This window comes from Oncorhynchus masou, unplaced genomic scaffold (assembly GCF_036934945.1).
Source record: "Oncorhynchus masou masou isolate Uvic2021 unplaced genomic scaffold, UVic_Omas_1.1 unplaced_scaffold_181, whole genome shotgun sequence".
NCBI classification, from domain to species: domain Eukaryota; kingdom Metazoa; phylum Chordata; class Actinopteri; order Salmoniformes; family Salmonidae; genus Oncorhynchus; species Oncorhynchus masou.
Window position 1 is genome coordinate 2,236,508 of NW_027016550.1, and position 23,210 is coordinate 2,259,717.

The 23,210-nt window shown below is 47.2% G+C and overlaps 1 protein-coding gene across 1 annotated transcript in view; it reads left to right on the plus strand.

Annotated features, from left to right (window-relative positions):
• Positions 1-1,542: 1,542 nt before the first annotated feature.
• Positions 1,543-23,210, plus strand: part of LOC135538763 (lethal(2) giant larvae protein homolog 1-like) — a 134,976-nt gene continuing 113,308 nt past the window's right edge. Inside the window, exons 1-2 of the mRNA XM_064964673.1 lie at positions 1,543-1,761; positions 20,804-20,901. Coding sequence (XP_064820745.1) covers positions 1,579-1,761; positions 20,804-20,901 — 281 coding nt within the window. The 5' untranslated portion in view covers positions 1,543-1,578. The remainder of the gene's footprint in view (positions 1,762-20,803; positions 20,902-23,210) is intronic.

Below are 23,210 nucleotides of genomic sequence, written 5' to 3' on the forward strand. Positions count from 1 at the left end.
GTCTCTGTCTTTAGGTCTATATATCACTGTGTCTCTGCCTTTAGGTCTATATATCACTGTGTCAAGGCCTTTAGGTCTATATATCACTGTGTCTCTGCCTTTAGGTCTATATATCACTGTGTCTCTGCCTTTAGGTCTATATATCACTGTGTCTCTGCCTTTAGGTCTATATATCACTGTGTCAAGGCCTTTAGGTCTATATATCACTGTGTCTCTGCCTTTAGGTCTATATATCACTGTGTCTCTGCCTTTAGGTCTATATATCACTGTGTCAAGGCCTTTAGGTCTATATATCACTGTGTCTCTGCCTTTAGGTCTATATATCACTGTGTCTCTGCCTTTAGGTCTATATATCACTGTGTCAAGGCCTTTAGGTCTATATATCACTGTGTCTCTGCCTTTAGGTCTATATATCACTGTGTCAAGGCCTTTAGGTCTATATATCACTGTGTCTCTGCCTTTAGGTCTATATATCACTGTGTCAAGGCCTTTAGGTCTATATATCACTGTGTCTCTGCCTTTAGGTCTATATATCACTGTGTCTCTGCCTTTTAGGTCTATATATCACTGTGTCTCTGCCTTTAGGTCTATATATCACTGTGTCTCTGCCTTTAGGTCTATATATCACTGTGTCTGCCTTTAGGTCTATATATCACTGTGTCTCTGCCTTTAGGTCTATATATCACTGTGTCTCTGCCTTTAGGTCTATATATCACTGTGTCAAGTGCCTTTAGGTCTATATATCACTGTGTCTCTGCCTTTAGGTCTATATATCACTGTGTCTCTGCCTTTAGGTCTATATATCACTGTGTCTCTGCCTTTAGGTCTATATATCACTGTGTCCAGGCCTTTAGGTCTATATATCACTGTGTCTCTGCCTTTAGGTCTATATATCACTGTGTCAAGGCCTTTAGGTCTATATATCACTGTGTCAAGGCCTTTAGGTCTATATATCACTGTGTCAAGGCCTTTAGGTCTATATATCACCGTGTCTCTGCCTTTAGGTCTATATATCACCGTGTCAAGGCCTTTAGGTCTATATATCACTGTGTCAAGGCCTTTAGGTCTATATATCACTGTGTCAAGGCCTTTAGGTCTATATAACACTGTGTCAAGGCCTTTAGGTCTATATATCACTGTGTCTCTGCCTTTAGGTCTATATATCACTGTGTCTCTGCCTTTAGGTCTATATATCACTGTGTCAAGGCCTTTAGGTCTATATATCACTGTGTCTCTGCCTTTAGGTCTATATATCACTGTGTCTCCGCCTTTAGGTCTATATATTACGGTGTCAAGGCATATTAACTAATTATAGAGCAAACAACACATAGGGTGGAATATAGCTTTTTCTGGCTTGGCCAGTGATGTTACCCACGCACCGCTACTGTGTACTGCAGTATAGCGAAGAAAAAAAAATCGATATTCGCAAAGTTTAGCATGTCTTTGCAGGGGGACTCTTATTTAGAAAAAGATGCCAGCATAATTTCCTGCTGCTAGGAGAACGGTACTGTGAGTCGGATAGACAGGCAGAGAGCTGCAGCCCCACCGAACAGAATAGAAAGCACCGCTGCAAGCTGCATGGTAGGAAGGATCCTCGCCACATTGTTCCTCCGCATTTATTCAACCGCTCAGGAATCCACCGCTCCGGGAAACCACCCTCTCCGCTGCCCGGGACGCACGATGATGAAGTTTAGGTTCCGTCGGCAGGGCAACGACCCACAGAGAGAGAAAATTAAACAGGAATTGTTCGCCTTCAACAAGGTAAAGTAACACAGACCTCCTTCCCAAAATCAGACCCAACCCGCCGACTGCAGGAAAATGGGGTTTTGGGGGGGGAACAGCGGATCTCGGTGGCGAGTATGCAGAACCTCTCCTCCTCTCGCCGTTCCTCCTCTCGTCTGTCCCCGTTTCTTCTGTCCATCCTCTCGTCTGTCCCCGTCTCTTCTGTCCTCTCGTCTGTCCCCGTCTCTTCTGTCCTCTCGTCTGTCCCCGTCTCTTCTGTGCTCTCTTCTGTCCATCCTCTCGTCTGCCCTCCTGTCTTCTGCCCTCGTCTCGTCGTTCCTCCAAACCAACCAACCCGCAGAATGTGTCTGTAGATGTATCAGAGGAATGATGTCGCGGAGGTCTCCACGTTGGAATGCAACTCGTTTTCACGACCAGTCAGTAGCAACATAATAGTTTTCAACCCCCCCGCCGCTGTATCGGCCTGTTCAAACTAACAACAACAACTTCTACCCGTTACTGCCTTGATGCTATATGCTCTGTTCAAACCCAACACTTGTCGAAAATGTTTTAGTGAATTGATACCAGATTATCTAAAGAGAGAGGACCATTATTCAACCCGATCTGACTGTTTTACAACCGTTAAACTTTTCTTCTATGTTGAAAGTCAGGAATGTCATGTTTGCTGTTTTGCCTGAAAAAACAATAGTAGGGCCTTTTTCTGTTTCCATGTCTTCGCCAAGACCACCGTTATCCGACATTCCCCAACATTTAGGCCCTCCTGGTTAGTTCTCAGAGTTGACGGGGGTACAGACTTCAGGCTCTGCAGGTGTTCCTATATGAACCAGAGCAGACTGCGGGTGTCGTGATGGGTACATTGTTTCTGAGTTGTAACGTAATGAACAGCAGGCCTGGAGGCGAACTCGTCTCATTTAATAGCTTGATTACATGGAAGATTCACAGATCGACAGGATATGTGTGTGTCATTGTGGAACCAAACGCTGTGGACTCTAATGACACACACACACAACATACCCCCCTGCTCTCCATGGCAGCGAGGGATTTGGCAGCTGCCGACTGTCACAGGGGTGGTTCCCTTACAGACCCAGTGCTGCTGTGGCCGCTGGTTAGAGGGGGTGTGTGTTTACCTACCCCTCACCAAAACACCCCTTACCCAGAACACACAGTTCAAACTCTATATTGGACAGTCTGTCAGTGTGTTTCTCTCTGTCCTGTAGTCAATGCTGTCAGTGTGTTTCTCTCTCTGTCCTGTAGTCAATGCTGTCAGTGTGTTTCTCTCTCTGTCCTGTAGTCAATGCTGGCAGTGTGTTTCTCTCTCTGTCCTGTAGTCAATGCTGTCAGTGTGTTTCTCTCTGTCCTGTAGTCAGTGTGTTGTTTCTCTCTGTCCTGTAGTCAATGCTGTCAGTGTGTTTCTCTCTCTGTCCTGTAGTCAATGCTGTCAGTGTGTTTCTCTCTCTGTCCTGTAGTCAATGCTGTCAGTGTGTTTCTCTCTCTGTCCTGTAGTCAATGCTGTCAGTGTGTTTCTCTCTGTCCTGTCCTGTAGTCAATGCTGTCAGTGTGTTTCTCTCTCTGTCCTGTAGTCAATGCTGTGGGTGTGTTTCTCTCTGTGTGTTTCTCTCTGTCCTGTAGTCAATGCTGTCAGTGTGTTTCTCTCTGTCCTGTAGTCAATGCTGTCAGTGTGTTTCTCTCTGTCCTGTAGTCAATGCTGTCAGTGTGTTTCTCTCTCTGTCCTGTAGTCAGTGTGTTTCTCTCTGTCCTGTAGTCAGTGTGTTTCTCTCTGTCCTGTAGTCAATGCTGTCAGTGTGTTTCTCTCTGTCCTGTAGTCAATGCTGTCAGTGTGTTTCTCTCTGTCCTGTAGTCAGTGTGTTTCTCTCTCTGTCCTGTAGTCAATGCTGTCAGTGTGTTTCTCTCTGTCCTGTAGTCAATGCTGTCAGTGTGTTTCTCTCTCTGTCCTGTAGTCAATGCTGTCAGTGTGTTTCTCTCTCTGTCCTGTAGTCAATGTCAGTTTTTCTCTCTGTCCTGTCCTGTAGTCAGTGTGTTTCTCTCTCTGTCCTGTAGTCAATGCTGTCAGTGTGTTTCTCTCTGTCCTGTAGTCAATGCTGTCAGTGTGTTTCTCTCTGTCCTGTAGTCAATGCTGTCAGTGTGTTTCTCTCTGTCCTGTAGTCAATGCTGTCAGTGTTTCTCTCTCTGTCCTGTAGTCAATGCTGTCAGTGTGTTTCTCTCTGTCCTGTAGTCAATGCTGTCAGTGTGTTTCTCTCTCTGTCCTGTAGTCAATGCTGTCAGTGTGTTTCTCTCTCTGTCCTGTAGTCAATGCTGTCAGTGTGTTTCTCTCTCTGTCCTGTAGTCAGTGCTGTCAGTGTGTTTCTCTCTGTCCTGTAGTCAATGCTGTCAGTGTGTTTCTCTCTGTCCTGTAGTCAATGCTGTCAGTGTGTTTCTCTCTGTCCTGTAGTCAATGCTGTCAGTGTGTTTCTCTCTCTGTCCTGTAGTCAATGCTGTCAGTGTGTTTCTCTCTGTCCTGTAGTCAGTGTGTTTCTTTCTCTCTGTCCTGTTAGTCAATGCTGTCAGTGTGTTTCTCTCTGTCCTGTAGTCAATGCTGTCAGTGTGTTTCTCTCTCTGTCCTGTAGTCAATGTGTTTCTCTCTGTCCTGTAGTCAATGCTGTCAGTGTGTTTCTCTGTCCTGTAGTCAATGCTGTCAGTGTGTTTCTCTCTCTGTCCTGTAGTCAATGCTGTCAGTGTGTTTCTCTCTCTGTCCTGTAGTCAATGCTGTCAGTGTGTTTCTCTCTCTGTCCTGTAGTCAATGCTGTCAGTGTGTTTCTCTCTCTGTCCTGTAGTCAATGCTGTCAGTGTGTTTCTCTCTCTGTCCTGTAGTCAGTGCTGTCAGTGTGTTTCTCTCTGTCCTGTAGTCAATGCTGTCAGTGTGTTTCTCTCTGTCCTGTAGTCAATGCTGTCAGTGTTTCTCTCTGTCCTGTTTCTCTCTGTCCTGTAGTCAATGCTGTCAGTGTGTTTCTCTCTGTCCTGTAGTCAATGCTGTCAGTGTGTTTCTCTCTGTCCTGTAGTCAATGCTGTCAGTGTGTTTCTCTGTCTGTGTTTCTCTCTGTCCTGTAGTCAATGCTGTCAGTGTGTTTCTCTCTGTCCTGTAGTCAATGCTGTCAGTGTGTTTCTCTCTCTGTCCTGTAGTCAATGCTGTCAGTGTGTTTCTCTCTGTCCTGTAGTCAATGCTGTCAGTGTGTTTCTCTCTCTGTCCTGTCAGTGTTTCCTGTAGTCAATGCTGTCAGTGTGTTTCTCTCTCTGTCCTGTAGTCAATGCAGTGTGTTTCAGTCAATGTGTTTGTTTCTCTCTGTCCTGTAGTCAATGCTGTCAGTGTGTTTCTCTCTCTTGTCAATGCTGTCTGTCCTGTAGTCAATGCTGTCAGTGTTTTCTCTCTCTGTCCTGTAGTCAATGCTGTCAGTGTGTTTCTCTCTGTCCTGTAGTCAATGCTGTCAGTGTGTTTCTCTCTGTCCTGTAGTCAATGCTGTCAGTGTGTTTCTCTCTCTGTCCTGTAGTCAATGCTGTCAGTGTGTTTCTCTCTCTCTGTCCTGTAGTCAATGCTGTCAGTGTGTTTCTCTCTCTGTCCTGTAGTCAATGCTGTCAGTGTGTTTCTCTCTGTCCTGTAGTCAATGCTGTCAGTGTGTTTCTCTCTCTGTCCTGTAGTCAATGCTGTCAGTGTGTTTCTCTCTCTGTCCTGTAGTCAATGCTGTCAGTGTGTTTCTCTCTCTGTCCTGTAGTCAATGCTGTCAGTGTGTTTCTCTCTCTGTCCTGTAGTCAATGCTGTCAGTGTGTTTCTCTCTGTCCTGTAGTCAATGCTGTCAGTGTGTTTCTCTCTGTCCTGTAGTCAATGCTGTCAGTGTGTTTCTCTCTCTGTCCTGTAGTCAATGCTGTCAGTGTGTTTCTCTCTGTCCTGTAGTCAATGCTGTCAGTGTGTTTCTCTCTCTGTCCTGTAGTCAATGCTGTCAGTGTGTTTCTCTCTGTCCTGTAGTCAATGCTGTCATGTGTTTCTCTCTCTGTCCTGTAGTCAGTGTGTTTCTCTCTCTGTCCTGTAGTCAATGCTGTCAGTGTGTTTCTCTCTGTCCTGTAGTCAATGCTGTCAGTGTGTTTCTCTCTCTGTCCTGTAGTCAATGCTGTCAGTGTGTTTCTCTCTCTGTCCTGTAGTCAATGCTGTCAGTGTGTTTCTCTCTGTCCTGTAGTCAATGCTGTCAGTTGTTTCTCTCTCTGTCCTGTAGTCAATGCTGTCAGTGTGTTTCTCTCTGTCCTGTAGTCAATGCTGTCAGTGTGTTTCTCTCTGTCCTGTAGTCAATGCTGTCAGTGTGTTTCTCTCTGTCCTGTCAATGCTGTCAGTGTGTCTCTCTGTCCTGTAGTCAATGCTGTCAGTGTGTTTCTCTCTGTCCTGTAGTCAATGCTGTCAGTGTGTTTCTCTCTGTCCTGTAGTCAATGCTGTCAGTGTGTTTCTCTCTGTCCTGTAGTCAATGCTGTCAGTGTGTTTCTCTCTCTGTCCTGTAGTCAATGCTGTCAGTGTGTTTCTCTCTGTCCTGTAGTCAATGCTGTCAGTGTGTTTCTCTCTGTCCTGTAGTCAATGCTGTCAGTGTGTTTCTCTCTATCCTGTAGTCAATGCTGTCAGTGTGTTTCTCTCTCTGTCCTGTAGTCAATGCTGTCAGTGTGTTTCTCTCTATCCTGTAGTCAATGCTGTCAGTGTGTTTCTCTCTCTGTCCTGTAGTCAATGCTGTCAGTGTGTTTCTCTCTCTGTCCTGTAGTCAATGTGTTTCTGTCAGTGTGTTGTTTCTCTCTCTGTCCTGTAGTCAATGCTGTCAGTGTGTTTCTCTCTGTCCTGTAGTCAATGCTGTCAGTGTGTTTCTCTCTCTGTCCTGTAGTCAATGCTGTCAGTGTGTTTCTCTCTCTGTCCTGTAGTCAATGCTGTCAGTGTGTTTCTCTCTGTCCTGTAGTCAATGCTGTCAGTGTGTTTCTCTCTGTCCTGTAGTCAATGTCCTGTAGTCAATGCTGTCAGTGTGTTTCTCTCTCTGTCCTGTAGTCAATGCTGTCAGTGTGTTTCTGTCAGTGTGTTTCTCTGTCCTGTAGTCAATGCTGTCAGTGTGTTTCTCTCTGTCCTGTAGTCAATGCTGTCAGTGTGTTTCTCTCTCTGTCCTGTAGTCAATGCTGTCAGTGTGTTTCTCTCTGTCCTGTAGTCAATGCTGTCAGTGTGTTTCTCTCTGTCCTGTAGTCAATGCTGTCAGTGTGTTTCTCTCTCTGTCCTGTAGTCAATGCTGTCAGTGTGTTTCTCTCTGTCCTGTAGTCAATGCTGTCAGTGTGTTTCTCTCTGTCCTGTAGTCAATGCTGTCAGTGTGTTTCTCTCTCTGTCCTGTAGTCAATGCTGTCAGTGTGTTTCTCTCTGTCCTGTAGTCAATGCTGTCAGTGTGTTTGTTCTCTCTGTCCTGTAGTCAATGCTGTCAGTGTGTTTCTCTCTGTCCTGTAGTCAATGCTGTCAGTGTGTTTCTCTCTGTCCTGTAGTCAATGCTGTCAGTGTGTTTCTCTCTGTCCTGTAGTCAATGCTGTCAGTGTGTTTCTCTCTGTCCTGTAGTCAGTGTGTTTCTCTCTGTCCTGTAGTCAATGCTGTCAGTGTGTTTCTCTCTCTGTCCTGTAGTCAATGCTGTCAGTGTGTTTCTCTCTGTCCTGTAGTCAATGCTGTCAGTGTGTTTCTCTCTGTCCTGTAGTCAATGCTGTCAGTGTGTTTCTCTCTGTCCTGTAGTCAATGCTGTCAGTGTGTTTCTCTCTGTCCTGTAGTCAATGTGTCAGTGTGTTTCTCTCTGTCCTGTAGTCAATGTCTGTGTTTCTCTCTGTCCTGTAGTCAGTGTGTTTTCTCTCTGTCCTGTAGTCAATGTCAGTGTCAGTCAATGTGTTGTTTCTCTCTGTCCTGTAGTCAATGCTGTCAGTGTGTTTCTCTCCTGTAGTCAATGCTGTCAGTGTGTTTCTCTCTGTCCTGTAGTCAGTGTGTTTTTCTCTCTGTCCTGTAGTCAATGTGTTTTTCTCTGTGTAGTCAATGTGTGTTTCTCTCTGTCCTGTAGTCAATGTGTTGTGTTTCTCTCTGTCTGTCCTGTAGTCAATGCTGTCAGTGTGTTTCTCTCTCTGTCCTGTAGTCAATGCTGTCAGTTTTTCTCTCTGTCCTGTAGTCAGTGTGTTTCTCTCCTGTAGTCAATGCTGTCAGTGTGTTTCTCTCTGTCCTGTAGTCAATGCTGTCAGTGTGTTTCTCTCTGTCCTGTAGTCAATGCTGTCAGTGTGTTTCTCTCTGTCCTGTAGTCAATGCTGTCAGTGTGTTTCTCTCTGTCCTGTAGTCAATGCTGTCAGTGTGTTTCTCTCTGTCCTGTAGTCAATGCTGTCAGTGTGTTTCTCTCTCTGTCCTGTAGTCAATGCTGTCAGTGTGTTTCTCTCTGTCCTGTAGTCAATGCTGTCAGTGTGTTTCTCTCTGTCCTGTAGTCAATGCTGTCAGTGTGTTTGTTTCTCTCTCTGTCCTGTAGTCAATGCTGTCAGTGTGTTTCTCTCTGTCCTGTAGTCAATGCTGTCAGTGTGTTTCTCTCTCTGTCCTGTAGTCAATGCTGTCAGTGTGTTTCTCTCTGTCCTGTAGTCAATGCTGTCAGTGTGTTTCTCTCTGTCCTGTAGTCAATGCTGTCAGTGTGTTTCTCTCTGTCCTGTAGTCAATGCTGTCAGTGTGTTTCTCTCTGTCCTGTAGTCAATGCTGTCAGTGTGTTTCTCTCTGTCCTGTAGTCAATGCTGTCAGTGTTTTCTCTGTCCTGTAGTCAATGCTGTCAGTGTGTTTCTCTCTCTGTCCTGTCAGTGTGTTTCTCTCTCTGTCCTGTAGTCAATGCTGTCAGTGTGTTTCTCTGTCCTGTAGTCAATGCTGTCAGTGTGTTTCTCTCTGTCCTGTAGTCAATGCTGTCAGTCAATGTAGTCAATGCTGTCAGTGTGTTTCTCTCTGTCCTGTAGTCAATGCTGTCAGTGTGTTTCTCTCTGTCCTGTAGTCAATGCTGTCAGTGTGTTTCTCTCTGTCCTGTAGTCAATGCTGTCAGTGTGTTTCTCTCTCTGTCCTGTAGTCAATGCTGTCAGTGTGTTTCTCTCTGTCCTGTAGTCAATGCTGTCAGTGTGTTTCTCTCTGTCCTGTAGTCAATGCTGTCAGTGTGTTTCTCTCTGTCCTGTAGTCAATGCTGTCAGTGTGTTTCTCTCTCTGTCCTAGTCAGTCAATGCTGTCAGTGTGTTTCTCTCTGTCCTGTAGTCAATGCTGTCAGTGTGTTTCTCTCTGTCCTGTAGTCAGTGTGTTTCTCTCTGTCCTGTAGTCAATGCTCAGTGTGTTTCTCTCTCTGTCCTGTAGTCAATGCTGTCAGTGTGTTTCTCTCTCTGTCCTGTAGTCAATGCTGTCAGTGTGTTTCTCTCTGTCCTGTAGTCAATGCTGTCAGTGTGTTTCTCTCTGTCCTGTCAATGCTGTCAGTGTGTTTCAAGTGCTGTCAGTGTGTTTCTCTCTCTGTCCTGTAGTCAATGCTGTCAGTGTGTTTCTCTCTGTCCTGTAGTCAATGCTGTCAGTGTGTTTCTCTCTGTCCTGTAGTCAATGCTGTCAGTGTGTTTCTCTCTCTGTCCTGTAGTCAATGCTGTCAGTGTGTTTCTCTCTCTGTCCTGTAGTCAATGCTGTCAGTGTGTTTCTCTCTGTCCTGTAGTCAATGCTGTCAGTGTGTTTCTCTCTCTGTCCTGTAGTCAATGCTGTCAGTGTGTTTCTCTCTCCTGTCCTGTCAGTCAATGCTGTCAGTGTGTTTCTCTCTGTCCTGTAGTCAATGCTGTCAGTGTGTTTCTCTCTCTGTCCTGTAGTCAATGCTGTCAGTGTGTTTCTCTCCTCTGTCCTGTAGTCAATGCTGTCAGTGTGTTTCTCTCTGTCCTGTAGTCAATGCTGTCAGTGTGTTTCTCTCTCTGTCCTGTAGTCAATGCTGTCAGTGTGTTTCTCTCCTGTCCTGTCCTGTAGTCAATGCTGTCAGTGTGTTTCTCTCTGTCCTGTAGTCAATGCTGTCAGTGTGTTTCTCTCTGTCCTGTAGTCAATGCTGTCAGTGTGTTTCTCTCTCTGTCCTGTAGTCAATGCTGTCAGTGTGTTTCTCTCTCTGTCCTGTAGTCAATGCTGTCAGTGTGTTTCTCTCTCTGTCCTGTAGTGTGTTTCTCTCTGTCCTGTAATGCTGTCAGTGTGTTTCTCTCTGTCCTGTAGTCAATGCTGTCAGTGTGTTTCTCTCTGTCCTGTAGTCAATGCTGTCAGTGTGTTTCTCTCTGTCTGTCCTGTCAGTCAGTCAATGCTGTCAGTGTGTTTCTCTCTGTCCTGTAGTCAATGCTGTCAGTGTGTTTCTCTCTGTCCTGTAGTCAATGCTGTCAGTGTGTTTCTCTCTGTCCTGTAGTCAATGCTGTCAGTGTGTTTCTCTCTCTGTCCTGTAGTCAATGCTGTCAGTGTGTTTCTCTCTGTCCTGTAGTGTCAGTGTGTTTCTCTCTCTGTCCTGTAGTCAATGCTGTCAGTGTGTTTCTCTCTGTCCTGTAGTCAATGCTGTCAGTGTGTTTCTCTCTCTGTCCTGTAGTCAATGCTGTCAGTGTGTTTCTCTCTGTCCTGTAGTCAATGTGTCAGTGTGTTTCTCTCTGTCCTGTAGTCAATGTGTGTTTTTCTCTCTGTCCTGTAGTCAATGCTGTCAGTGTGTTTCTCTCTGTGTTTCTCTCTCTGTCCTGTAGTCAATGCTGTCAGTGTGTTTCTCTCTGTCCTGTAGTCAATGCTGTCAGTGTGTTTCTCTCTGTCCTGTCCTGTAGTCAATGCTGTGTTTTCTCTCTCTGTGTGTGTCAGTGTGTTTCTCTCTCTGTCCTGTAGTCAATGCTGTCAGTGTGTTTCTCTCTGTCCTGTAGTCAATGCTGTCAGTTTTTCTCTCTGTCCTGTAGTCAATGCTGTCAGTGTGTTTCTCTCTGTCCTGTAGTCAATGCTGTCAGTGTGTTTCTCTCTCTGTCCTGTAGTCAATGCTGTCAGTGTGTTTCTCTCTCTGTCCTGTAGTCAGTGTCAGTTTTTCTGTCCTGTAGTCAATGTGTCTCTCTGTCCTGTAGTCAATGTGCTGTCAGTGTGTTTCTCTCTGTCCTGTAGTCAATGCTGTAGTCAATGTGTGTGTGTTTCTCTCTCTGTCCTGTAGTCAATGCTGTCAGTGTGTTTCTCTCTGTCCTGTAGTCAATGCTGTCAGTGTGTTTCTCTCTGTCCTGTAGTCAATGCTGTCAGTGTGTTTCTCTCTGTCCTGTCAATGCTGTCAGTGTGTTTCTCTCTGTCCTGTAGTCAATGCTGTCAGTGTGTTTCTCTCTGTCCTGTAGTCAATGTGTTTCTCTCTCTGTCAGTGTGTTTCTCTCTCTGTCCTGTAGTCAATGCTGTCAGTGTGTTTCTCTCTCTGTCCTGTAGTCAATGCTGTCAGTGTGTTTTCTCTCTGTCCTGTAGTCAATGCTGTCAGTGTGTTTCTCTCTGTCCTGTAGTCAATGCTGTCAGTGTGTTTCTCTCTGTCCTGTAGTCAATGCTGTCAGTGTGTTTCTCTCTCTGTCCTGTAGTCAATGCTGTCAGTGTGTTTCTCTCTGTCTGTAGTCAATGCTGTCAGTCAATGCTGTCAGTGTGTTTCTCTCTGTCCTGTAGTCAATGCTGTCAGTGTGTTTCTCTCTCTGTCCTGTAGTCAATGTGTTTCTGTCCTGTAGTGTGTTTCTCTCTCTGTCCTGTAGTCAATGCTGTCAGTGTGTTTCTCTCTGTCCTGTAGTCAATGCTGTCAGTGTGTTTCTCTCTCTGTCCTGTAGTCAATGCTGTCAGTGTGTTTCTCTCTGTCCTGTAGTCAATGCTGTCAGTGTGTTTCTCTCTGTCCTGTAGTCAATGCTGTCAGTGTGTTTCTCTCTGTCCTGTAGTCAATGCTGTCAGTGTGTTTCTCTCTGTCCTGTAGTCAATGCTGTCAGTGTGTTTCTCTCTCTGTCCTGTAGTCAATGCTGTCAGTGTGTTTCTCTCTGTCCTGTAGTCAATGCTGTCAGTGTGTTTCTCTCTGTCCTGTAGTCAATGCTGTCAGTGTGTTTCTCTGTCTGTCCTGTAGTCAATGCTGTCAGTGTGTTTCTCTCTCTGTCCTGTAGTCAATGCTGTCAGTGTGTTTCTCTCTGTCCTGTAGTCAATGCTGTCAGTGTGTTTCTCTCTCTGTCCTGTAGTCAATGCTGTCAGTGTGTTTCTCTCTCTGTCCTGTAGTCAATGCTGTCAGTGTGTTTCTCTCCTGTAGTCCTGTAGTCAATGTCCTGTCAGTGTGTTTCTCTCTGTCCTGTAGTCAATGCTGTCAGTGTGTTTCCTCTCTCTGTCCTGTAGTCAATGCTGTCAGTGTGTTTCTCTCTCTGCTGTCAGTGTGTTTCTCTCTCTGTCCTGTAGTCAATGCTGTCAGTGTGTTTCTCTCTCTGTCCTGTAGTCAATGCTGTCAGTGTGTTTCTCTCTCTGTCCTGTAGTCAATGCTGTCAGTGTGTTTCTCTCTGTCCTGTAGTCAATGCTGTCAGTGTGTTTCTCTCTGTCCTGTAGTCAATGCTGTCAGTGTGTTTCTCTCTCTGTCCTGTAGTCAATGCTGTCAGTGTGTTTCTCTCTCTGTCCTGTAGTCAATGCTGTCAGTGTGTTTCTCTCTGTCCTGTAGTCAATGCTGTCAGTGTGTTTCTCTCTCTGTCCTGTAGTCAATGCTGTCAGTGTGTTTCTCTCTGTCCTGTAGTCAATGCTGTCAGTGTGTTTCTCTCTGTCCTGTAGTCAATGCTGTCAGTGTGTTTCTGTCAGTGTGTTTTCTCTCTGTCCTGTAGTCAATGCTGTCAGTGTGTTTCTCTCTGTCCTGTAGTCAATGCTGTCAGTGTGTTTCTCTCTGTCCTGTAGTCAATGCTGTCAGTGTGTTTCTCTCTGTCCTGTAGTCAATGCTGTCAGTGTGTTTCTCTCTCTGTCCTGTAGTCAATGCTGTGTGTTCAGTGTGTTTCTCTCTCTGTCCTGTAGTCAATGCTGTCAGTGTGTTTCTCTCTGTCCTGTAGTCAATGCTGTCAGTGTGTTTCTCTCTGTCCTGTAGTCAATGCTGTCAGTGTGTTTCTCTCTGTCCTGTAGTCAATGCTGTCAGTGTGTTTCTCAGTCAGTGTGTTTCTCTCTCTGTCCTGTGTTGTGTTTCTCTCTCTGTCCTGTAGTCAATGCTGTCAGTGTGTTTCTCAGTGTGTTTCTCTGTCCTGTAGTCAATGCTGTCAGTGTGTTTCTCTCTGTCCTGTAGTCAATGCTGTCAGTGTGTTTCTCTGTCCTGTAGTCAATGTCCTGTAGTCAATGCTGTCAGTGTGTTTCTCTGTCCTGTAGTCAATGCTGTCAGTGTGTTTCTCTCTGTCCTGTAGTCAATGCTGTCAGTGTGTTTCTCTCTGTCCTGTAGTCAATGCTGTCAGTGTGTTTCTCTCTGTCCTGTAGTCAATGCTGTCAGTGTGTTTCTCTCTGTCCTGTAGTCAATGCTGTCAGTGTGTTTCTCTCTCTGTCCTGTAGTCAATGCTGTCAGTGTGTTTCTCTCTGTCCTGTAGTCAATGCTGTCAGTGTGTTTCTCTCTGTCCTGTAGTCAGTGTGTTTCTCTCTGTCCTGTAGTCAGTGTGTTTCTCTCTGTCCTGTAGTCAATGCTGTCAGTGTGTTTCTCTCTGTCCTGTAGTCAATGCTGTCAGTGTGTTTCTCTCTCTGTCCTGTAGTCAATGCTGTCAGTGTGTTTCTCTCTCTGTCCTGTAGTCAATGCTGTCAGTGTGTTTCTCTCTCTGTCCTGTAGTCAATGCTCTCTCTCTGTCCTGTAGTCAATGCTGTCAGTGTGTTTCTCTCTGTCCTGTAGTCAGTGTGTTTCTCTGTCCTGTAGTCTATGCTGTCAGTGTGTTTCTCTCTCTGTCCTGTAGTCAATGCTGTCAGTGTGTTTCTCTCTCTGTCCTGTAGTCAATGCTGTCAGTGTGTTTCTCTCTGTCCTGTAGTCAATGCTGTCAGTGTGTTTCTCTCTCTGTCCTGTAGTCAATGTAGTCAATGCTGTCAGTGTGTTTCTCTCTCTGTCCTGTAGTCAATGCTGTCAGTGTGTTTCTCTCTGTCCTGTCAATGCTGTCAGTGTGTTTCTCTCTGTCCTGTAGTCAATGCTGTCAGTGTGTTTCTCTCTGTCCTGTAGTCAATGCTGTCAGTGTGTTTCTCTCTCTGTCCTGTAGTCAATGCTGTCAGTGTGTTTCTCTCTGTCCTGTAGTCAATGCTGTCAGTGTGTTTCTCTCTGTCCTGTAGTCAATGCTGTCAGTGTGTTTCTCTCTGTCCTGTAGTCAATGCTGTCAGTGTGTTTCTCTCTGTCCTGTAGTCAATGCTGTCAGTGTGTTTCTCTCTCTGTCCTGTAGTCAATGCTGTCAGTGTGTTTCTCTCTGTCCTGTAGTCAATGCTGTCAGTGTGTTTCTCTCTGTCCTGTAGTCAATGCTGTCAGTGTGTTTCTCTCTCTGTCCTGTAGTCAATGCTGTCAGTGTGTTTCTCTCTCCTGTCCTGTAGTCAATGCTGTCAGTGTGTTTCTCTCTGTCCTGTAGTCAATGATGTCAGTGTGTTTCTCTCTCTGTCCTGTAGTCAATGCTGTCAGTGTGTTTCTCTCTGTCCTGTAGTCAATGCTGTCAGTGTGTTTCTCTCTGTCAGTCAATGCTCTCTCTGTCCTGTAGTCAATGCTGTCAGTGTGTTTCTCTCTCTGTCCTGTAGTCAATGCTGTCAGTGTGTTTCTCTCTCTGTCCTGTAGTCAATGCTGTCAGTGTGTTTCTCTCTCTGTCCTGTAGTCAATGCTGTCAGTGTGTTTCTCTCTGTCCTGTAGTCAATGCTGTCAGTGTGTTTCTCTCTCTGTCCTGTAGTCAATGCTGTCAGTGTGTTTCTCTCTGTCCTGTAGTCAATGCTGTCAGTGTGTTTCTCTCTGTCCTGTAGTCAATGCTGTCAGTGTGTTTCTCTCTGTCCTGTAGTCAATGCTGTCAGTGTGTTTCTCTGTCCTGTAGTCAATGCTGTCAGTGTGTTTCTCTCTGTCCTGTAGTCAATGTCAGTCAATGCTGTCAGTGTGTTTCTCTCTCTCTGTCCTGTAGTCAGTGTGTTTTCTCTCTCTGTCCTGTAGTCAATGCTGTCAGTGTGTTTCTCTCTGTCCTGTAGTCAATGCTGTCAGTGTGTAGTCAATGCTGTCAGTGTGTTTCTCTCTGTCTGTCCTGTAGTCAATGCTGTCAGTGTGTTTCTCTCTGTCCTGTAGTCAATGCTGTCAGTGTGTTTCTCTCTGTCCTGTAGTCAATGCTGTCAGTGTGTTTCTCTCTGTCTGTCCTGTAGTCAGTGTGTTTCTCTGTCAGTGTGTTTCTCTCTGTCCTGTAGTCAATGCTGTCAGTGTGTTTCTCTCTCTGTCCTGTAGTCAATGCTGTCAGTGTGTTTCTCTCTCTGTCCTGTAGTCAATGCTGTCAGTGTGTTTCTCTCTGTCTGTCCTGTAGTCAATGCTGTCAGTGTGTTTCTCTCTGTCCTGTAGTCAATGCTGTCAGTGTGTTTCTCTCTCTGTCCTGTAGTCAATGCTGTCAGTCAGTGTCAGTGTGTTTCTCTCTGTCCTGTAGTCAATGCTGTCAGTGTGTTTCTCTCTCTGTCCTGTAGTCAATGCTGTCAGTGTGTTTCTCTCTGTCCTGTAGTCAATGCTGTCAGTGTGTTTCTCTCTGTCCTGTAGTCAATGCTGTCCTGTAGTCAATGTGTCAGTCTCTCTGTCCTGTAGTCAATGCTGTCAGTGTGTTTCTCTCTGTCCTGTAGTCAATGCTGTCAGTGTGTTTCTCTCTGTCCTGTAGTCAATGCTGTCAGTGTGTTTCTCTCTCTGTCCTGTAGTCAATGCAGTGTCTCTCTGTGTAGTCAATGCTGTCAGTTCTCTCTCTGTCCTGTAGTCAATGCTGTCAGTGTGTTTCTCTCTCTGTCCTGTAGTCAATGCTGTCAGTGTGTTTCTCTCTGTCCTGTAGTCAATGCTGTCAGTGTGTTTCTCTCTCTGTCCTGTAGTCAATGCTGTCAGTGTGTTTCTCTCTCTGTCCTGTAGTCAATGCTGTCAGTGTGTTTCTCTCTCTGTCCTGTAGTCAGTGCTGTCAGTGTGTTTCTCTCTGTCCTGTAGTCAATGCTGTCAGTGTGTTTCTCTCTGTCCTGTAGTCAGTGTGTTTCTCTCTGTCCTGTGTCCTGTAGTCAATGCTGTCAGTGTGTTTCTCTCTGTCCTGTAGTCAATGCTGTCAGTGTGTTTCTCTCTGTCCTGTAGTCAATGCTGTCAGTGTCAGTGTTTCTCTCTCTGTCCTGTAGTCAATGCTGTCAGTGTGTTTCTCTCTCTGTCCTGTAGTCAATGCTGTCAGTGTGTTTCTCTCTCTGTCCTGTAGTCAATGCTGTCAGTGTGTTTCTCTCTGTCCTGTAGTCAATGCTGTCAGTGTGTTTCTCTCTGTCCTGTAGTCAATGCTGTCAGTGTCAGTGTGTTTCTCTGTCCTGTAGTCAATGCTGTCAGTGTGTTTCTCTGTCCTGTAGTCAATGCTGTCAGTGTGTTTCTCTCTGTCAGTGTGTTTCTGTCCTGTAGTCAATGCTGTCAGTGTGTTTCTCTCTCCTGTAGTCAATGCTGTCCTGTAGTCAATGCTGTCAGTGTGTTTCTCTCTGTCCTGTAGTCAATGTGTCAGTGTGTTTCTCTCAGTGTGTTTCTCTCTGTCCTGTAGTCAATGCTGTCAGTGTGTTTCTCTCTCTGTCCTGTAGTCAATGCTGTCAGTGTGTTTCTCTCTCTGTCCTGTAGTCAATGCTGTCAGTGTGTTTCTCTCTGTCCTGTAGTCAATGCTGTCAGTGTGTTCTCTCTGTCCTGTAGTCAATGCTGTCAGTGTGTTTCTCTCTGTGTTTCTGTCCTGTAGTCAATGCTGTCAGTGTGTTTCTCTCTGTCCTGTAGTCAATGCTGTCAGTGTGTTTCTCTCTGTCCTGTAGTCAATGCTGTCAGTGTGTTTCTCTCTGTCCTGTAGTCAATGCTGTCAGTGTGTTTCTCTCTGTCCTGTAGTCAATGTGTGTTGTCTCTCCTCTGTCCTGTCCTGTAGTCAATGCTGTCAGTGTGTTTCTCTCTCTGTCCTGTAGTCAATGCTGTCAGTGTGTTTCTCTCTCTGTCCTGTAGTCAATGCTGTCAGTGTGTTTCTCTCTGTCCTGTAGTCAATGCTGTCAGTGTGTTTCTCTCTGTCCTGTAGTCAATGCTGTCAGTGTGTTTCTCTCTCTGTCCTGTTGTCAGTGTGTTTCTCTCTATGTCCTGTAGTCAATGCTGTCAGTGTGTTTCTCTCTCTGTCCTGTAGTCACAGCTGTCAGTGTGTTTCTCTCTGTCCTGTAGTCAGTGTGTTTCTCTCTCTGTCAGTGTGTTTTCTGTCCTGTAGTCAATGCTGTCAGTGTGTTTCTCTCTGTCCTGTAGTCAATGCTGTCAGTGTGTTTCTCTCTCTGTCCTGTAGTCAATGCTGTCAGTGTGTTTCTCTCTCTGTCCTGTAGTCAATGCTGTCAGTGTGTTTCTCTCTCTGTCCTGTAGTCAATGCTGTCAGTGTGTTTCTCTCTGTCCTGTAGTCAATGCTGTCAGTGTGTTTCTCTCTGTCTGTCCTGTAGTCAATGCTGTCAGTGTGTTTCTCTCTGTCCTGTAGTCAGTGTGTTTCTCTCTGTCCTGTAGTCAATGCTGTCAGTGTGTTTCTCTCTCTGTCCTGTAGTCAATGCTGTCAGTGTGTTTCTCTCTGTCCTGTAGTCAGTGTGTTTCTCTCTCTGTCCTGTAGTCAATGCTGTCAGTGTGTTTCTCTCTCTGTCCTGTAGTCAATGCTGTCAGTGTGTTTCTCTCTGTAGTCAGTGTCCTGTAGTCAATGCTGTCAGTGTGTTTCTCTCTCTGTCCTGTAGTCAATGCTGTCAGTGTGTTTCTCTCTGTCCTGTAGTCAATGCTGTCAGTGTGTTTCTCTCTGTCCTGTAGTCAGTGTGTTTCTCTCTCTGTCCTGTAGTCAATGCTGTCAGTGTGTTTCTCTCTGTCCTGTAGTCAGTGTGTTTCTCTCTGTCCTGTAGTCAGTGTGTTTCTCTCTGTCCTGTAGTCAGTGTGTTTCTCTCTGTCCTGTAGTCAATGCTGTTGAAGCAGTTTTAAGGAGCTCAGCTGAATGTTTGAACACCTACTAACAATATAAACCAGTCCACACCAACTTCACTAAGTTACATGGAGGCATGACAACTAGTCACTGTACCCTCTACACCCCCACCCACCATGACAACTAGTCACTGTACCCTCTACACCCCCACCCACCATGACAACTAGTCACTGTACCCTCTACACCCCCACCCACCATGACAACTAGTCACTGTACCCTCTACACCCCCACCCACCATGACAACTAGTCACTGTACCCTCTACACCCCTAACCCACCATGACAACTAGTCACTGTACCCTCTACACCCCTAACCCACCATGACAACTAGTCACTGTACCCTCTACACCCCCACCCACCATGACAACTAGTCACTGTACCCTCTACACCCCCACCCACCATGACAACTAGTCACTGTACCCTCTACACCCCCACCCACCATGACAACTAGTCACTGTACCCTCTACACCCCCACCCACCATGACAACTAGTCACTGTACCCTCTACACCCCCACCCACCATGACAACTAGTCACTGTACCCTCTACACCCCCACCCACCATGACAACTAGTCACTGTACCCTCTACACCCCCACCCACCATGACAACTAGTCACTGTACCCTCTACACCCCCACCCACCATGACAACTAGTCACTGTACCCTCTACACCCCCACCCACCATGACAACGAGTCACTGTACCCTCTACACCCCCACCCACCATGACAACTAGTCACTGTACCCTCTACACCCCCACCCACCATGACAACTAGTCACTGTACCCTCTACACCCCCACCCACCATGACAACTAGTCACTGTACCCTCTACACCCCCACCCACCATGACAACTAGTCACTGTACCCTCTACACCCCTAACCCACCATGACAACTAGTCACTGTACCCTCCACATCCCCCCTCTGTCCTCCGTTCCTGTCTTCCTCTGAGTAACCCCCCTCTGTCCTCCTTTCCTGTCTTCCTCTGAGTAACCCCCTCTGTCCTCCGTTCCTGTCTTCCTCTGAGTAACCCCCTCTGTCCTCCTCTCCGTTCCTGTCTTCCTCTGAGTAACCCCTCTCTGTCCTCCGTTCCTGTCTTCCTCTGAGTAACCCCTCTCTGTCCTCCGTTCCTGTCTTCCTCTGAGTAACCCCCTCTGTCCTCCGTTCCTGTCGTCCTCTGAGTATCCCCCCTCTGTCCTCCGTTCCTGTCTTCCTCTGAGTAACCCCCTCTGTCCTCCGTTCCTGTCTTCCTCTGAGTAACCCCCCTCTGTCCTCCGTTCCTGTCTTCCTCTGAGTAACCCCCTCTGTCCTCCGTTCCTGTCTTCCTCTGAGTAACCCCCTCTGTCCTCCGTTCCTGTCTTCCTCTGAGTAACCCCCCTCTGTCCTCCTGTTCCTGTCTTCCTCTGAGTAACCCCCCTCTGTCCTCCGTTCCTGTCTTCCTCTGAGTAACCCCCTCTGTCCTCCGTTCCTGTCTTCCTCTGAGTAACCCCCTCTGTCCTCCGTTCCTGTCTTCCTCTGAGTAACCCCCTCTGTCCTCCGTTCCTGTCTTCCTCTGAGTAACCCCCTCTGTCCTCCGTTCCTGTCTTCCTCTGAGTAACCCCCCTCTGTCCTCCGTTCCTGTCTTCCTCTGAGTAACCCCCTCTGTCCTCCGTTCCTGTCTTCCTCTGAGTAACCCCCTCTGTCCTCCGTTCCTGTCTTCCTCTGAGTAACCCCCCTCTGTCCTCCGTTCCTGTCTTCCTCTGAGTAACCCCCCTCTGTCCTCCGTTCCTGTCTTCCTCTGAGTAACCCCCCTCTGTCCTCCGTTCCTGTCTTCCTCTGAGTAACCCCCCTCTGTCCTCCGTCTCCTGTCTTCCTCTGAGTAACCCCCTCTGTCCTCCGTTCCTGTCTTCCTCTGAGTAACCCCCTCTGTCCTCCGTTCCTGTCTTCCTCTGAGTAACCCCCTCTGTCCTCCGTTCCTGTCTTCCTCTGAGTAACCCCCTCTGTCCTCCGTTCCTGTCTTCCTCTGAGTAACCCCCTCTGTCCTCCGTTCCTGTCTTCCTCTGAGTAACCCCCCTCTGTCCTCCGTTCCTGTCTTCCTCTGAGTAACCCCCCTCTGTCCTCCGTTCCTGTCTTCCTCTGAGTAACCCCCCTCTGTCCTCCGTTCCTGTCTTCCTCTGAGTAACCCCCTGTCCTCCGTTCCTGTCTTCCTCTGAGTAACCCCCCTCTGTCCTCCGTTCCTGTCTTCCTCTGAGTAACCCCCTCTGTCCTCCGTTCCTGTCTTCCTCTGAGTAACCCCCTCTGTCCTCCGTTCCTGTCTTCCTCTGAGTAACCCCCCTCTGTCCTCCGTTCCTGTCTTCCTCTGAGTAACCCCCCTCTGTCCTCCGTTCCTGTCTTCCTCTGAGTAACCCCCTCTGTCCTCCGTTCCTGTCTTCCTCTGAGTAACCCCCTCTGTCCTCCGTTCCTGTCTTCCTCTGAGTAACCCCCCTCTGTCCTCCGTTCCTGTCTTCCTCTGAGTAACCCCCCTCTGTCCTCCGTTCCTGTCTTCCCTCTGAGTAACCCCCTCTGTCCTCCGTTCCTGTCCTCCTCTGAGTAACCCCCTCTGTCCTCCGTTCCTGTCCTCCTCTGAGTAACCCCCTCTGTCCTCCGTTCCTGTCTTCCTCTGAGTAACCCCCTCTGTCCTCCGTTCCTGTCCTCCTCTGAGTAACCCCCTCTGTCCTCCGTTCCTGTCCTCCTCTGAGTAACCCCCTCTGTCCTCCGTTCCTGTCTTCCTCTGAGTAACCCCCTCTGTCCTCCGTTCCTGTCTTCCTCTGAGTAACCCCCCTCTGTCCTCCGTTCCTGTCTTCCTCTGAGTAACCCCCCTCTGTCCTCCGTTCCTGTCTTCCTCTGAGTAACCCCTCTCTGTTTCTCCCTCCATCAGACCGTGGAACATGGGTTCCCCCACCAGCCATGTGCTTTGGCCTTTGACCCCCAGCTGCAGCTCATGGCCATCGGGACCAAGTCTGGAGCCATCAAGATGTATCCTTTAACAGCCCTGTACACATGCTCCTTTCTCTCTGTCTCTCTCTGTCTGTCTGTCTCTCAGTCTCTCTCTCTCTCATTCTCTCTCTCTCTCTCTGTCTGTCTGTCTGTCTGTCTCTCTCTCTGTCTGTCTCTCTGTCTGTCTCTCTCTCTGTCTGTCTCTCTCTCTGTCTGTCTCTCTCTCTGTCTGTCTGTCTCTCTCTCTGTCTGTCTGTCTCATTCTCTCTCTCTCTCTCTGTCTCTGTCTCTCTGTCTCTGTCTCTCTCTCTGTCTCTCTCTCTGTCTCTCTCTCTGTCTCTCTCTCTCTCTCTCTCTGTCTCTCTCTCTGTCTCTCTCTCTCTGTCTGTCTCTCTCTCTGTCTCTCTCTCTGTCTGTCTCTCTCTGTCTCTCTCTCTGTCTCTCTCTCTCTGTCTCTCTCTCTGTCTCTCTCTCTGTCTCTCTCTGTCTCTCTCTCTGTCTCTCTCTCTGTCTCTCTCTCTCTGTCTGTCTCTCTGTCTCTCTCTCTGTCTCTCTCTGTCTGTCTGTCTCTGTCTGTCTCTCTCTCTCTCTCTCTCTCTGTCTCTCTCTCTGTCTCTCTCTGTCTCTCTCTCTCTGTCTCTCTCTCTGTCTCTCTCTGTCTCTCTCTCTGTCTCTCTCTCTGTCTCTCTCTCTGTCTCTCTCTCTGTCTCTCTCTCTGTCTCTCTCTCTCTCTGTCTCTCTCTCTGTCTCTCTGTCTCTCTGTCTGTCTCTGTCTGAGGAGTGTGAGGTAGGTAATGTTATGTGAGGAGAAGGAAATTCTTTCCATCAGCACATCTAGAGATATTGTAGAGAACACATCCTAGTTGGTCAGTCCTTCAGTCTGGTGCTCTCATGTCATCATGTTCCATAAATTCAGTTGTAGATCTCGTGTGTGTCTTGTCTTTCAGCTTGCTGTGATAGACTGGTTGGTAGTACCAGGCACAGCTGAGAGGAGGGGTGGGGGGAGGAGAGAGAGACTGTTGCTCCTCTACTGAATGGAGAATCATATACAGTAATAATAATATACAGCATACAGGGGGGCAAAAAATTTAGTCAGACACCAATTGTGCAAGTTCTCCCACTTAAAAAGATAAGAGGCCTGTAATTTTCATCATAGGTACACTTCAACTATGACAGACAAAATGAGAGAAAAAAAATAAAGAAAATCACGTTGTAGGATTTTTAATGAATCTATTTGCACATTATGGTGGAAAATAAGTATTTGGTCAATAACAACAGTTTATCTCAATACTTTGTTATATACCCTTTGTTGGCAATGACAGAGGTCATTACGGGGCATTGTGATGTCATTACGGGGCATTGTGATGTCATTACGGGGCATTGTGATGTCATTACGGGGCATTGTGATGTCGTTACGGGGCATTGTGATGTCGTTACGGGGCATTGTGATGTCGTTACGGGGCATTGTGATGTCATTACGGGGCATTGTGATGTCATTACGGGGCATTGTGTGTAGATTGATGAAAAAATAAACGATTTAATCCATTTTAGAATAAGGCTGTAATATACACTGCTCAAAAAAACACAAGTGGCTCAGGTAGTGCAGCTCATCCAGGATGGCACATAAATGCGAGCTGTGGCAAGAAGGTTTGCTGTGTCTGTCAGCGTAGTGTCCAGAGCATGGAGGCGCTACCAGGAGACGGGCCAGTACATCAGGAGACGTGGAGGAGGCCGTAGGAGGGCAACAACCCAGCAGCAGGACCACTACCTCCGCCTTTGTTCAAGGAGGAGCAGGAGGAGCACTGCCAGAGCCCTGCAAAATGACCTCCAGCAGGCCACAAATGTGCATGTGTCTGCTCAAACGGTCAGAAACAGACTCCATGAGTGGGACGTCCACAGGTGGGAGTTGTGCTTACAGCCCAACACCGTGCAGGACGTTTGGCATTTGCCAGAGAACACCAAGATTGGCAAATTTGCCACTGGTGCCCTGTGCTCTTCACAGATGAAAGCAGATTCACACTGAGCATGTGTGACAGACGTGACAGAGTCTGGAGACGCCGTGGAGAACGTTCTGCTGCCTGCAACATCCTCCAGCATGACCGGTTTGGCGGTGGGTCAGTCATGGTGTGGGGGGGCCGCACAGCCCTCCATGTGCTCGCCAGAGGTAGCCTGACTGCCATTAGGTACCGAGATGAGATCCTCAGACCCCTTGTGGGACCATATGCTGGTGCAGTTGGCCCTGGGATCAGGGCTGAGTAAGGCATCAATGATAGTAGTAGTGGTGAAATGGGATCAGGGCTGAGTAAGGCATCAATGATAATAGTAGTGGTGAAATGGGATCAGGGCTG